General features: G+C 49.8%; 6 protein-coding genes across 6 annotated transcripts; 4 read left to right on the forward strand and 2 right to left on the reverse strand.

Moving 5' to 3' along the window:
- Window positions 1-199: 199 nt before the first annotated feature.
- N7473_012003 (sugar porter family MFS transporter) lies at window positions 200-1,967 on the forward strand (the record flags this gene model as incomplete). The annotated part of the gene is made up of 3 exons (XM_057157942.1): window positions 200-736; window positions 796-1,197; window positions 1,263-1,967. 3 exons carry the CDS (start codon window positions 200-202, stop codon window positions 1,965-1,967), a joined length of 1,644 nt encoding a protein of 547 aa, XP_057003792.1.
- Window positions 1,968-2,462: 495 nt separating this feature from the next.
- N7473_012004 (Gfo/Idh/MocA family protein) lies at window positions 2,463-3,563 on the reverse strand (the record flags this gene model as incomplete). The annotated part of the gene is made up of 1 exon (XM_057157943.1): window positions 2,463-3,563. One exon carries the CDS (start codon window positions 3,561-3,563, stop codon window positions 2,463-2,465), a length of 1,101 nt encoding a protein of 366 aa, XP_057003793.1.
- A 984-nt stretch (window positions 3,564-4,547) lies between these two features.
- On the forward strand, window positions 4,548-5,642 carry N7473_012005 (sugar phosphate isomerase/epimerase family protein; the record flags this gene model as incomplete). Its single annotated transcript, XM_057157944.1, has 1 exon — window positions 4,548-5,642. One exon carries the CDS (start codon window positions 4,548-4,550, stop codon window positions 5,640-5,642), a length of 1,095 nt encoding a protein of 364 aa, XP_057003794.1.
- A 1,117-nt stretch (window positions 5,643-6,759) lies between these two features.
- Window positions 6,760-8,857, forward strand: N7473_012006 (catalase; the record flags this gene model as incomplete). Its single annotated transcript, XM_057157945.1, has 11 exons — window positions 6,760-6,793; window positions 6,842-6,971; window positions 7,030-7,053; window positions 7,169-7,379; window positions 7,436-7,528; window positions 7,585-7,592; window positions 7,640-7,763; window positions 7,811-8,098; window positions 8,159-8,243; window positions 8,300-8,728; window positions 8,784-8,857. The coding sequence occupies 11 exons, from the start codon at window positions 6,760-6,762 to the stop codon at window positions 8,855-8,857; spliced, it is 1,500 nt and encodes a 499-aa protein (XP_057003795.1).
- A 999-nt stretch (window positions 8,858-9,856) lies between these two features.
- On the reverse strand, window positions 9,857-10,895 carry N7473_012007 (uncharacterized protein; the record flags this gene model as incomplete). Its single annotated transcript, XM_057157946.1, has 3 exons — window positions 9,857-10,234; window positions 10,315-10,461; window positions 10,545-10,895. The coding sequence occupies 3 exons, from the start codon at window positions 10,893-10,895 to the stop codon at window positions 9,857-9,859; spliced, it is 876 nt and encodes a 291-aa protein (XP_057003796.1).
- Window positions 10,896-11,491: 596 nt separating this feature from the next.
- On the forward strand, window positions 11,492-11,848 carry N7473_012008 (uncharacterized protein; the record flags this gene model as incomplete). The annotated part of the gene is made up of 2 exons (XM_057157947.1): window positions 11,492-11,524; window positions 11,678-11,848. 2 exons carry the CDS (start codon window positions 11,492-11,494, stop codon window positions 11,846-11,848), a joined length of 204 nt encoding a protein of 67 aa, XP_057003797.1.
- Between the last annotated feature and the right edge of the window lie 909 nt (window positions 11,849-12,757).

A 12,757-nucleotide genomic window follows, 5' to 3' on the forward strand; every position in this document is an offset into this window, starting at 1 on the left:
TCTTCTTCTCCATACCCCGGATTTTCCCATCCCTTGCCCATTATCTCCAACTTGATACCCCGTCAGGGCGCAAGTTGCTTGCCTCTTCCTTGGAACGGATTGATCCGACTTCCTCTGGACTCAAGGGCATAGAGCTCTACACCTATTTTGTCTTTTATACCCCCTTTTTGATCATTGTCATTGTATTGAGAACATCATCATGTCTATCCTCAAGCTGGTCGAGGATCGGCCGACGCCAAAGGCCGTATATAACTGGAGGGTCTACCTTCTGGCCGCCGTTGCATCATGCACATCCTGCATGATCGGTTATGACAGTGCCTTCATCGGTACTACTCTGGCCTTGGACTCGTTCAAGTCCGAGTTCCACTTCAACACCATGTCCACCGCTACCAAGAACCTGATCAGTGCCAATATCGTCTCCTGCTACCAAGCCGGTGCCTTCTTCGGTGCCTTCTTCGCATACCCTATTGGTCACTTCTGGGGTCGTCGTATCGGTCTGCTGGCAGCTGGTCTGGTTTTCATTCTTGGTGCTGGTCTCATGTTGGGTGCTAACGGCGACCGTGGTTTGGGTTTGATCTACGCTGGACGTGTCCTGGCTGGTCTGGGCGTCGGTGCGGGCTCCAATATTACCCCTATCTACATTTCCGAATTGTCACCCCCTGCTATTCGAGGCCGCCTGGTTGGTGTCTACGAACTCGGATGGCAGATTGGTGGTCTTGTTGGTTTCTGGATTAACGTGAGTTTCCCAACAAAGAAAACCGTCTACCTTACTGTTTGCTAATCTGTTTGTTTTAGTATGGTGTCTCCGAGACCCTGGCTCCTAGCCACAAGCAGTGGTTGATCCCCTTCGCCGTCCAGCTGATCCCTGCCGGTCTCCTGTTGATTGGTGGTTCCTTCATCCGCGAGTCACCCCGTTGGTTGTTCTCCCGCGGCCGTCGCGAGGAAGCTATTAAGAACCTTTGCTGGATCCGTCAGCTGCCCGAGGACGATATCTACATGATTGAGGAGATTGGTGCTATTGACTCCGCTCTGGAGGAGCAGCGCGCTACCATTGGTGTTGGCTTCTGGAAGCCATTCCAAGCCGCTGGTACCAACAAGCGTGTCATGTACCGTCTGTTCCTGGGTAGCATGCTCTTCTTCTGGCAGAATGGCTCCGGTATCAACGCCATTAACTACTACTCCCCGACTGTCTTCAAGGTTAGTTACACCAGCATGAGAACCTCCTTTTTGCAAGAATCCAACATACTAACCCCCTTCTGCAGAGTATCGGTGTCACCGGTACCAACACTTCTCTCCTGACCACTGGGATCTTCGGTGTTGTCAAGACTGTTGTCACCTTCATCTGGCTGCTGTACCTCATTGACCGCGTCGGTCGTCGTAACCTACTCCTCATCGGTGCCGCCGGTGGCTCCGTCTGCCTGTGGATCGTCGGTGCATACATCAAGATCGCCGAGCCGGCCAAGCACCCCAAGGCCACCATGGACGGTGGCGGTATTGCCGCCATGTTCTTCTTCTACCTGTGGACCGTCTTCTACACCCCCACCTGGAACGGTACTCCCTGGGTTCTCAACTCAGAAATGTTCGACCCCAACATGCGTTCTCTGGCCCAGGCCTGCGCCGCCGCCTCCAACTGGCTGTGGAACTTCCTCATCTCGCGCTTCACCCCACAAATGTTCACTGCCATGGGATACGGCGTGTACTTCTTCTTCGCCTCGCTGATGATCTGCTCCATCTTCTTCGTCTTCTTCCTAATCCCCGAGACCAAGGGTATTCCCCTCGAGAGCATGGACCCTCTGTTCGAGGTCAAGCCTATCTGGCGTGCTCACGGCCAGATTCTGGAAACTCTGCGCGAGGACGAGGAGCGCTTCCGTCACGATGTCCAGGAGTCTGGTCTTGCTGAAGCTAAGTTGAATGCCCAGCAGGTTGAGGATACTGCTACTGAGCAGCCCAAGACTTCGTATGTTTGATGAGATGCGCGGTGTATAATTTGATGTCGGGAACGTCTCTCTGGTGTTTGTCTTGCTATTGTAGAATTGGGGATGGGTTTTTGATCTGTTGAGTCAGATTGAATAGGGTGTGTCCCTATATTGTTGATATATCTTGAATGAACCTAATTTGATGATCGGAATGTCCAATATTCATCTGTTTTCCATACAAGTAGAAAACCTGGTCTTGTTGAGAGCGATTGCAATGGCCAAGACGGAAAGAACTTCCAGTAACGACGAAAACCTTGTGAGATGCGCAAATCCGTCTTTGCACATCAAGATAGAGAGAACACGAGAGAAGGAACTTTTGGAAAGGAAAAAGAAGTTCAATTGGTTATCACAGCCCAACCTTAATCCCTAGCTAAATCATTCAGGTAGTCATTTCACACGTTGCATACACAAGAATAATTCATCATATTCAGCTCACCACTACTGTCTCTCTCGGCCTGTTAAAACCATCAACTCAACTCAACTCACTCACTCACATTCCGCCAAAGGATCAACCGGAATATCCACAGGCAACCCCGTCTGCATCGCCGTCTGCACAGCCTTACAAACAATCAATGCCCTCAGCCCCTCATCCCCCGAACAACTCGGCTCAACCTCGCCCCTTATAACATCCACAAAATGAGCCAACTGCAAATCAAACGGCGCCTCCTCATCCGGCAACGCAATCTTTTCCGCAACCAACTGATTCGCCCAACTCTTCCCCGCATCCCCATAACTCCACTGCGTCAAATCCGGCACACTCAGCGACGCATCCGAGCCGAAAATACGGTAGAAGTCGGCTGCTTCAGTCGCACGGGGGATCATGGGGTTTTCACCCGTGCCGGACTCAAAGTTATGCGCGGAGGGGGTTGCGTCGCAGACGAGGAATGTGCCGACGACGCCGCAGGCGAAACGCATTGTTAGCGCTACGCCTTCGTCTGCGTCGTGTGGTGGACTGGGCCGTTGCGGGAGGGTTTTTTCAGCTTGGATGCGGGTTATCGGTCCGAAGAGGTGGTGCATTAGGTCGATGTCGTGGACGAGGTTAATGGGGATTACGCCTCCGCCGCGAGAACCCGAGGCACGCCAGTCTGTCGGTGCGGCGAAGTATGAGTCTGGTTTGTAGAGGGTCCATAGTCCGTTGACGGCGATTGTTCGGCCTAGGGAGCCGGAGTCGAGGACGGACTTTGTAGCCCGGACGTAGGGGTTGAAGCGGCGGTGGTGGCCAACTAGGAGTTTGAGGTGGGCGTGTTCTGGGGCTCGAGCGAAAGAGAGAAGGGAACGGCCTGTTTCGAGAGTGTCGCTGACGGGTTTCTCGAGGAGGACGTGGACGTTGCCGGCGAGGAGCTCTTTGGCGACGGGGACGTGGGTGTGGTTTGGTGTGCATACGATTGCTGCGTCGGGTTTGTGTGGTGAGGACAGGAGGTCTGCCACGGAGGAATAGAAGTTGGTGTTTAACTTGGTTGCTGTTTCTTGGCCTGTTGGTGCTGGGTCGACGAGGGCAATCAGCTCGGTGGCTGGATTGGCGATGACGGATTGAGCATGGCGGGGACCGATGAGGCCGGCACCGATGATGGCAATTTTGAGAGACATGAGTGGATGTCCAAAATTGAAGATGTAGACAATGGCAATTCTTGTTCTGCCGATTTTTGAAGGAATTCAGAACAATTGCTCTTGTGGAGTCTCAGGGTGGCATGCATGAATCATTCGGATATGTTGAATCCGGAGACCCCAACATGACAGTCATAGTTATTGGGCACCTCGGTTGAAGGAGGGTCTTGGCATGACAAGGAAAAAGTTCTTGCCGTACAAGAGTCAGCGTTATAGAAATAACCGGGACCCGTGGGGATTATATTTGGCGAGCTGGTCAGACATTTCTGGCAATGGGCTTTTCAGGTGCCGCCGATGGAGACGAGACGAGTGGAGTGGTTCTTTCTGGAAAAGAGGTGAAGACCGATTATTATTGGCCCGGGTAAACGAAACAACATGCAGTATCTGGCTTGGGGTATACTATTTCGAGTTAGTTTGGTATATATGATACTAGAGATACATAAGACAGACACTTTGAATAGACGGAAGAGAGTTTTTCATTGTATTACTATTACCGTACTAACTGCTTACAGTATAGATCTGGAATGTCACTCCTAATTCATTTCTTCTTTTCGTTTACCCGCTATCATCTGGCGGGTCAATGGCAGACACTCGTCATTCGTCCTGATGGCGAGAAACTAAATTCTCCTGCTAATCACCATATGAAAATGCGATTCTTGGGGGATATGGGGTCAGGGGATAATGTTTTCTCGCCATTCTGTCTATTGCTAGAAAAAAAGTAGACCCGTGGACACCCGTCTGTCTATTTCGCATCTTGATATCTTGTAGTCGTTTGGTCCCTTTGACTTTTGTACATCTTTTGCATTTTTCTTACTATTGCATCAGAACAACTCCTTGAAAACATCCCGGGGGGTATATTGAGCACTTCATACTTTATATCTCTATCCTTCTTACACCTTCCCTTTTCATTTCTCCTCGGATACACTCAACACCGTCGGGACGGTTAATCCTCATCCGACCGCCAAGATGTTCAACCGCCCCGGTATTGCCTCCATGTCTCTAGGTAGACCTTGGATCCACGACCTCCCTGGCAAGTTGATGCAAGCCGCTGCCCACGGCTTCGAGGGCATCGAGCTCTTCTTCGACGATCTAGACTGCTATGCGCAGCGCACATTTAATGGCGACCACATGGAAGCCGCCCGTCAAACACGGCGTCTCTGCGAAAGACTCGGGATGACCATCATCTGCCTGCAGCCCTTCTCCATGTACGAAGGCCTGATCGATCGCGCTGAGTCCGATCGCTTGATCAATGAGAAACTGCCCAAATGGTTCACTCTGGCGCGGGCGCTGGGAACCGACATGATCCAGGTGCCATCCAACTTCCTCGGCCCCGATCCTACCACCGGCGCCCCCAGGACAACGGGCGATCGCACAGTCATCGTCCGTGATCTCCAGCGTCTGGCTGATCTCGGCGCTGGAGCTGGTTTCCGTTTCGTGTACGAGGCTCTCTGCTGGGGCGACCACGTCGATACCTGGGAGGCCTCGTGGGAGGTTGTCCGCGATGTCGACCGCGCCAATTTCGGCCTGTGCCTGGACTCGTTTAACATTGCTGGTCGTGTATATGCAGACCCTGCCTCACCATCGGGCAAAACGCCTAATGCGGCTGCCGACCTGGCTGCTTCTCTCCAGCGCCTGCGCACAGCCAACATCGACCCTGCCAAGATCTTCTACGTCCAGCTCGTCGATGGTGAGCGCCTCACTGCCCCTCTAAACGAGGAGCACCCCTTCCACGTTGCCGGCCAACCCGTCCGCATGAACTGGTCTCGCAATGCCCGTCTATTCCCCTTCGAGGAGAACCGCGGCGGATACCTGCCCATCCTGGACATTGCCCGGGTATTCTTCGAGGACCTTGGTTTCCGTGGCTGGGTGTCTTTGGAGCTGTTTAGCCGCACCCTTGCTGATCCTGATCCGTTTACTCCTGCTGAGCATGCTCGTCGTGGAATCGAGTCTTATTATAAGATGGGTCGTGTGCTGCAGTGGGATGGTCAGGTGGAGAAGAACACCGTTTCTATTCCGGAGTGTCTTGCGGAGCCGGATTCGATTGTCCAGCACCGTCTGTAAATGATGGGTGGGGATGGCTGGTATTAAATGTTTTGCATCTCATGTCGATATGAGGCCTGTACATATTTTTATATTTTCATGATCGGCATTAATAGCTACTGCTACTACAATAAACTATTTGAGCATAGACTGCATAGACCATACGGATTGATCGGATCGAGATTTTAACTATTATAGTTGCGCAATGACTTCGGTCAAACGGCTGACTCGCTTTATGTTACAGGTATGTTCAGGCATTATTAGAAAGTTCACACCGCATTTTCGGGTGCTACCTAAAGCAGAAGCTGAGCCGTGATCCACCAGTCATAACGGTCGGGTCTCAAGCTTATGGACATGACTCACGACTGCAGCTGTAGTTACCACAAATGGAATGACCGATTTGCCTTCTAATCGTGGAATGATCTAGCCAGCTGGCACCCCCCTCGTATAAATTGTGTGGATGAGTCGTGGGGTCAGTCCCAAGTTAAATGGGATCGAATTGCTGCGAAGATAAGAGTAATCTGCCGTCGACAAACATGATTTTTCGGCTTGAAGACAATAGTAGTTTGCATTGATTAAGGTTGTCTGTCAACTCCTTCCTTGATATCATTTCCAAAAGAATCTGACATGGGTATGCTGACGACACTCTGCTAAAGTGGATGGTCCCCGGACATATCATCCTAACAAATGTGGCCTAGTAGCGTCAATTTAACAAATTCCCCCTCTCAAGACACGCCCGTTTCAACCAGGATCAGCACATCACATGATGCTTTTTCCGTTCCTAGAGACAGTATAACCCATTAGAATTATAACCCATTAGAATTACAAGAATAAAATTGAATCTTCAAAGAGATGCTTCCGTGGAAGACCGGATGACGTCACGACGAGATTTACAGTTTAAGAATGCTACCCCTTCCATTTTGGGACATACTAAAAAAACCAATCGATTCTCTCATGTTTCTAACCCATGTATCCCCCGCCTATCTCTGATGTAATTGACTACGATAAAGAAAATAAATCAGCGGATAGAAGAAGTGTTCATATATGGGTCGATTTCTTCATTAGTGGCACAAATTCATTTCTAAACGGATTCGACTTCCAATTTCTGACTTACGATCGATTTAACTTGAATTTCACAATGTCGGATCAGAGATACTATACCCTCGCGGAAGGTGAGTTCATCGCAATTTTATGGCTGACAATCAGCTGATTGCAACAAGGATGTCCCTTCGCAAGCAGCAGCACTGCTGTTCTCATGCGTGGCCAGCAGGGTGGTGGTCTTGGTCTTCTCCAGGATACTCAGCTTATCGAGACCCTGGCCCATTTCTCTCGTGAGAGAATTCCGGAGCGGTATGCTAAATGTCATCCCAAATAAACGCATGTTAAGCTGATAAGTCTTGTATTACAGAGTCGTCCATGCCAAAGCTGTTGGGTGAGTGAAAAAATTTCTAAGGATTAATACTACGCAAAGTAGTAATTATTAGAATCTCTCAATTTTCATGTTGCAATCTGGCTTGATTTTATTTTATCTAACATCTCACCTCTAGTGCATATGGCGAGTTTGAAGCGACTGCCGATTGCTCAGATATCACCTCAGCTAGTTTCCTCAACAAGGCTGGCAAGAAGACCCCAGTTCTCTTGCGCGTGTCTACTGTTGGCCCAGAGTCAGGCTCGGCTGATACATCTCGGGATGTGCATGGCTGGGGAATGAAGCTTTATACCGATGAAGGTAATTTGGACTGGGTCTTCAACAATACGGTATGGATTATTATACCTTACATTATTATTTCAGTTCGTTACTAACAAGTCGGAAGCCTGTCTTCTTCATTCGGGATCCTATCAAGTTCCCTTCCATGAATCGGTCACACAAAAGACACCCGCAGACTCACCTTCCTGATGCAAACATGGTAAGTAAAGACTAGTAATCTGTGATTTCATCTACAAAAGCTGATTTTATCCTTAGTTCTGGGAGTACGTGCATTAGTATCATTCAATAGCCTGTACTGACTCCTTCTTAGCTTCCATGTGGGTAACCCAGAAGGCATTCATCAGCTGCTGCATCTCTTCAGCGATCGCGGAACCCCTCAGTCAATCCGATTCCTGAACTCCTACAGTGGACATACCTACAAATTCACCAAAGAGGCAAGTAAACCACCAGAAATGTAGAGCTAGTTACTAACCTATCCTAGGATGGCTCGTTCAAGTACATCAAAATTCACATCAAGTCTCAGCAAGGCGTCAAGAACTTCACCGCAGAGGAGGCTACTCGAATTGCGGGTGAAGACCCAGACTACATGATCAGGGACATGTTCGAGGCTATTGAGCGAGGAGACTATCCCAAGTGGGATGTCTTTGTTCAAGTCATGGACCCATCCGAGGCTGAGACGTATCGGTGGAATATCTTTGACATGACCAAAGTCTGGCCTCATAGTGACTTCCCGTTGAGAAAGATCGGCCAGCTCACCCTGAACCGCAACGTAAGTTGAGATCTTGAGAGCCAAGCATGACCAGATTTTCTGGATACTGATAGACTCTAGCCCGGGAACTATTTCGCCGATATCGAGCAGGCGGCTTTCTCCCCGTCAACCATGGTGCCCGGCTTTGCTGCATCCGCTGATCCAAGTATGTCAACCCCTTCAAACAATACCATAGACCTATCCCAGCTAATCCACCTTTAGTTCTCCAAGCAAGACTATTCGCCTACCCCGACGCCGCCCGCTACCGCCTCGGCGTCAACTACCAGCAACTCCCAACCAACGCTGCGAAGGTCCCCGTGTACTGCCCATTCCAGAGAGACGGCAAGATGAGATTCGATGACAACTACGGCGGAGACCCCAACTACGTCAATTCCACACTCAAGCCTACCAAGTTCTACCCCGAAGTCAAGGGAGTCAAGCCTCAGGCAGTCAGCCTGCACACAGAGCATGAGAAGTGGGTCGGAGAAGTGGTCACTTACACCAGTCATATCACGGACGACGACTTTGTTCAACCTGCTGCTCTGTGGAAGGTCATTGGCCGGGAATCAGGACACCAAGACCGCCTTATTGCAAACATTGTGTCTAGTCTGAAGGGGGTAAAATCGGCCGGTTTGAGGAACGAAGTATATGGTTGGTATTTCCCTTGGAAATGATCTAGCAGGGTTCCGCTAATTAGTGATTTTAGCTCTCTTCTCCCGTGTTGATAAGGATCTCGGTTCTAAGCTCAAAGAGGCTACCGAGGCTGCTATCAAGAAATGAGGATTGGCGCCTATGTTTCTACAGCTTTCCAATATTGGACATCTTGAACTCGGAGGCATGATGTGTTAATGAGTGACGTCGATCAGCTCGTCCATCGATTCGGATTCGTTGACAGGAGTGCGGGAAGAGGAGGGGGAGAGACGAGAAAGTACTTTCGCTGGAAAATTTTCTGAGTCACATTTTATTCATAAAAAATAGAAGTGCTTCAAAACGCTCGTTCACGATAGCGTCTTCTTTATTAGCCCGGTAAGCACATTAGGCGAGAGCCGCCGTCAACGGGGATATACTGTCAAAGGCTCCTCGGTGGTGAGGGAACACAGCGTTCCAATCTAGCAGCGTATTTGACGTAGTGCTGAATTATCCTGGACACAGTAAGATGCTAGAATGGGATCGATCCTCCGGCCGTTAGCTCCTCCTGACCAGAGCTAAGTCTACCGCCGCAGAAATGTTGATTGTCTTGATCTTTCGCTTGCGAGCGAATGATTATTTTCTTAGCGTTTGCCGAAGCGAGAATATTTTATCAAAACGCAGTCTCATTGGTAAGGTCTTTTGTTGATATGCTGAAATTCTTAGACCTCCAGCGCCGATGGCTCTCGGCTCAACGTGGTGCTGGAGTCCAATAGTCCCTGCATTGGGATGAAGCCAAGAAGAGCCTCGACTACCAATGATTGACAATACTTCCTTTATGAGATCGAAGAGAAAGATTCGATGTGAGTACTGCATCATCACTCGGTCAGATTCTTCGGATCACAGAGCATGTTTCGACAGTCTAAAGTCTATATCGATAGATTTCGTTGACTGAACTGGGATGCTAACGGCGCTAGTATAAAGTGGAATCTCTAAGTCCCGGGAAAGACACAAGATCCATTAACACACGCTGATCTATCGCAATCTATCTCGCGCCATTTTGCCCGATTCTCGTATCAGTGCACCCCGGATCACGACAGAAACGTTCGCCGGGATAGAGGGTGGGTGTGGTTGCGTGAACGTCAATTCTCGTCAAATCCAAGGCCTCCTCACCAGCCAAACTTTCTTGACGCCCGCGTGTATCATCGGCACGCTCTGTGGGTCGGTCGTCTCTCGGCGTTTGCTGATGGCAAAAGGCTGGCCTTTCGGACGAGTTTCATGGTCCGGATTGTCCAAGCAAGTCTTCTCATGTCGATCCCTGGAATATTTCCGAGCATATGTTTTCCCGCAATAACGACATTTTTTCGACTCGCTGTCTGCTTGCTTTGCCTCCTCGGTCTCTAACACCCCGTGGGTTCTCGACCGATGTATCTCGAGATAGCAGGCTGCACCACACCCTTCGAAACCCCATTCATGGATAGGGCCTTTCGCCCACCGGTGCGTGTTGCGTTCGAAGGTGAAATCACGAAGCTGCGATCAACATCAATTTAGCCACCGTAAGTCGGGTAGGTTCTCTGTTAGGCAAGGTCTCTACTGAAGGAAGCACTCACCAGTTTGAAGTCGTTTGACAGCCTATACTTGGATGCTGTAATAGCGGGACCCCACTCGAGATGTGATTTAGTCGGCCAGTTCAATTTGGTGTTTGGATGCTCCTTTGGATCCTCCGGGTCAAGGCCTCCCGCCCAGATGGGGCATACCTGTTTGGGATCCGCGTCATATAAATTAGGAGGAGGAACTGCTTCCTTCCGATGATCAAGATCCACAGATAAAATCCACAAACCAGCAGACCTAAGACACTCTCCGGTCGAAGCGCGAAAAGCTTCTGAAACGCTCCTTGGTTGGTCGTGAGACCATCCCAACCACGCACAACAAGCAAGATATCCCGATCCTGTTGCTGAGCCTCCTTGAAAAGATCGGTGAAGTATAGGATCACCTCTCCTGCTGGTCTGAATGGCGAGTTCGACTGCAAGATGAACACGAATGTTTCAACGAGACCAGGGAGTATGGTCTCGCGAAACTCCTTGACAGGCTCAAGGGATTTGAGCAGCCAATCTCTTTTAGCGTGTTGGGTCATCAGCCGTGCTGGCTCGGCTCGAGCAACAAAGACGACGATTGCGTTTTGCAAGTTCATGGTGATCTTTATAATCCGTGAAAGGATTTCCTGAAGCAAGGTGTGACGACGTGGGAGATGAAATGAGAAATGAAACGAGAGGTAGTCATTTCTCACTATGCCTACCCTCTGATCATGTGGACGTGGGGTCGTGCCTTCCTAAATGAGCAAGTAATGGTCGTCGTCGCCCGTCCCCGGATTATCTCGTGTCTTCCTTTTTCCCTTCTCCCACTTCTCCTCTCATCCTCTCCTCCTCGAAACCTCGAAACCTTTGCTGCGCGTGTGCCTACCTTCCGTATTACCAATACAAGCAAAATTCTCATATCTCAATAAGAAGTTTAGTTTCCAAAATGCCTGAACAGGGCCTCAAGGAGCTCCCGCTGGAAATGGCTGAAAGAAGTCTGGCCCCAAGGGCATTAATAAGGTATTGTACTGAGAATTTACCTCCCATCCTGCTGAGCAACTTCCAGGTCTGCTTGTTGCCGACGCACGATGGCTATGATGTACCGTACCTAGACTAATGAGTTGGGATGTAACAGAACATCACGAACCGCGCACGCAAGTGCGATGTTTGTCACCAGCGTGGCCACTTCACGGCCAATTGCCCCTCTACCTGAATGGCAACTATCCTCCAGCAAATGCAGGCCGCTGTAAGTTTATTCTAGCTTGATACTAGTCATCCTTTCCATGACCACTAGTGCTTCCGAAGCTGTACTCACATGGTTACAGGGCATGACGCCAGCTGATTTCGTTCTTTTAATATACCCATCACTGAAACTGTCTGGTCCTCTGACCATGGATAGCCTCGGAATCCCCCCTTGACCCTTACGAGCAACCACTCTGCGTCCTCCACGTTTATCGCCTCTGTCGCTGCCACTGGCACCGTCGCCCCCAAGGGCCCTGACGCCTCCGAGTCAGGAGATGCTCCGGCCCAAGGGGCCTACACCGAGCGCTCGCTCGAGAGCCGAATGTAAGTGATAATTCTTGAGAAATGCCATTCGCTCCTTGACTTCACGTGCACAGCTTCTTGTACTAGCCTTTGCCCGTGATAGCCTGCCTGTATATCTTGCCTTTCGTCCCTGTTCACGGTTCTTTACGGTATTTCTCTCCCTGGCGACTCCCATGGACTAACGAAAGATAGCACCCGGCCTGATGACACCAACCGGACCTAGATTAGGGGTTGCAGCCCTTTTACCTCCCCTTTTCGTCCCTCTTCTCTTCCCTTTCCTCCTTTCCTCTTCCCTCCTTCGCTACTCTCTCCTTTCGCTCTTTTCCTCCTTTTTTTTCCCTTTTTTTCTGTGTCCGATACTCGTTGTATTCATTAGTTTTCTGTGTCTCCTACTCTATTTTCCCTTCCCTCCCTTCCTCTCCTCCTTTCATCTCTTTCTTCCTTTCCCTGTCTCTTTTAATTCTCTACTCACAATCAAGAACAGTAGGGTTTAGCCTAACATCTTCTTTATTCTCATAGACTTCCTGCCCTACAGACTTGATGTAGAGAAAACCGCATTGCCTGGCCTTTTTTATTGGATTAATTGGATGCGAAGATTGAAGAAGCATTTACGTTTGTGTCGGCCACTAAAACGCTGCCTAGCAGCATATAGACGCTCTGAATTACTGGCTAACCTACAAGACCCTGCAGCCACGATTACGTGTTTCAACGGGGAAGTATCGTTCACGGTAGCATTCTTATCCAAGTTCATTAATGCCGTTGTCATCACGAGCACGCAAGACTTACTAGCGTGAGTAGCAATAGAGATTCCCCCTCACCGTCAACCTTACTACAGCGTGACTCCCTAACTGCAAGGAACCCTGCTGTTTGGTTCTCTGCAGAGAGTCCACGCGTGGAATGTGTATTAGTATGATCGTGCGAATGAGTTCAAGCC

Source organism: Penicillium subrubescens (genome assembly GCF_028828155.1).
Source record: "Penicillium subrubescens strain IBT 31985 chromosome Unknown utg000010l_segment0_segment0, whole genome shotgun sequence".
Classification (NCBI taxonomy): Eukaryota; Fungi; Ascomycota; class Eurotiomycetes; order Eurotiales; family Aspergillaceae; genus Penicillium; species Penicillium subrubescens.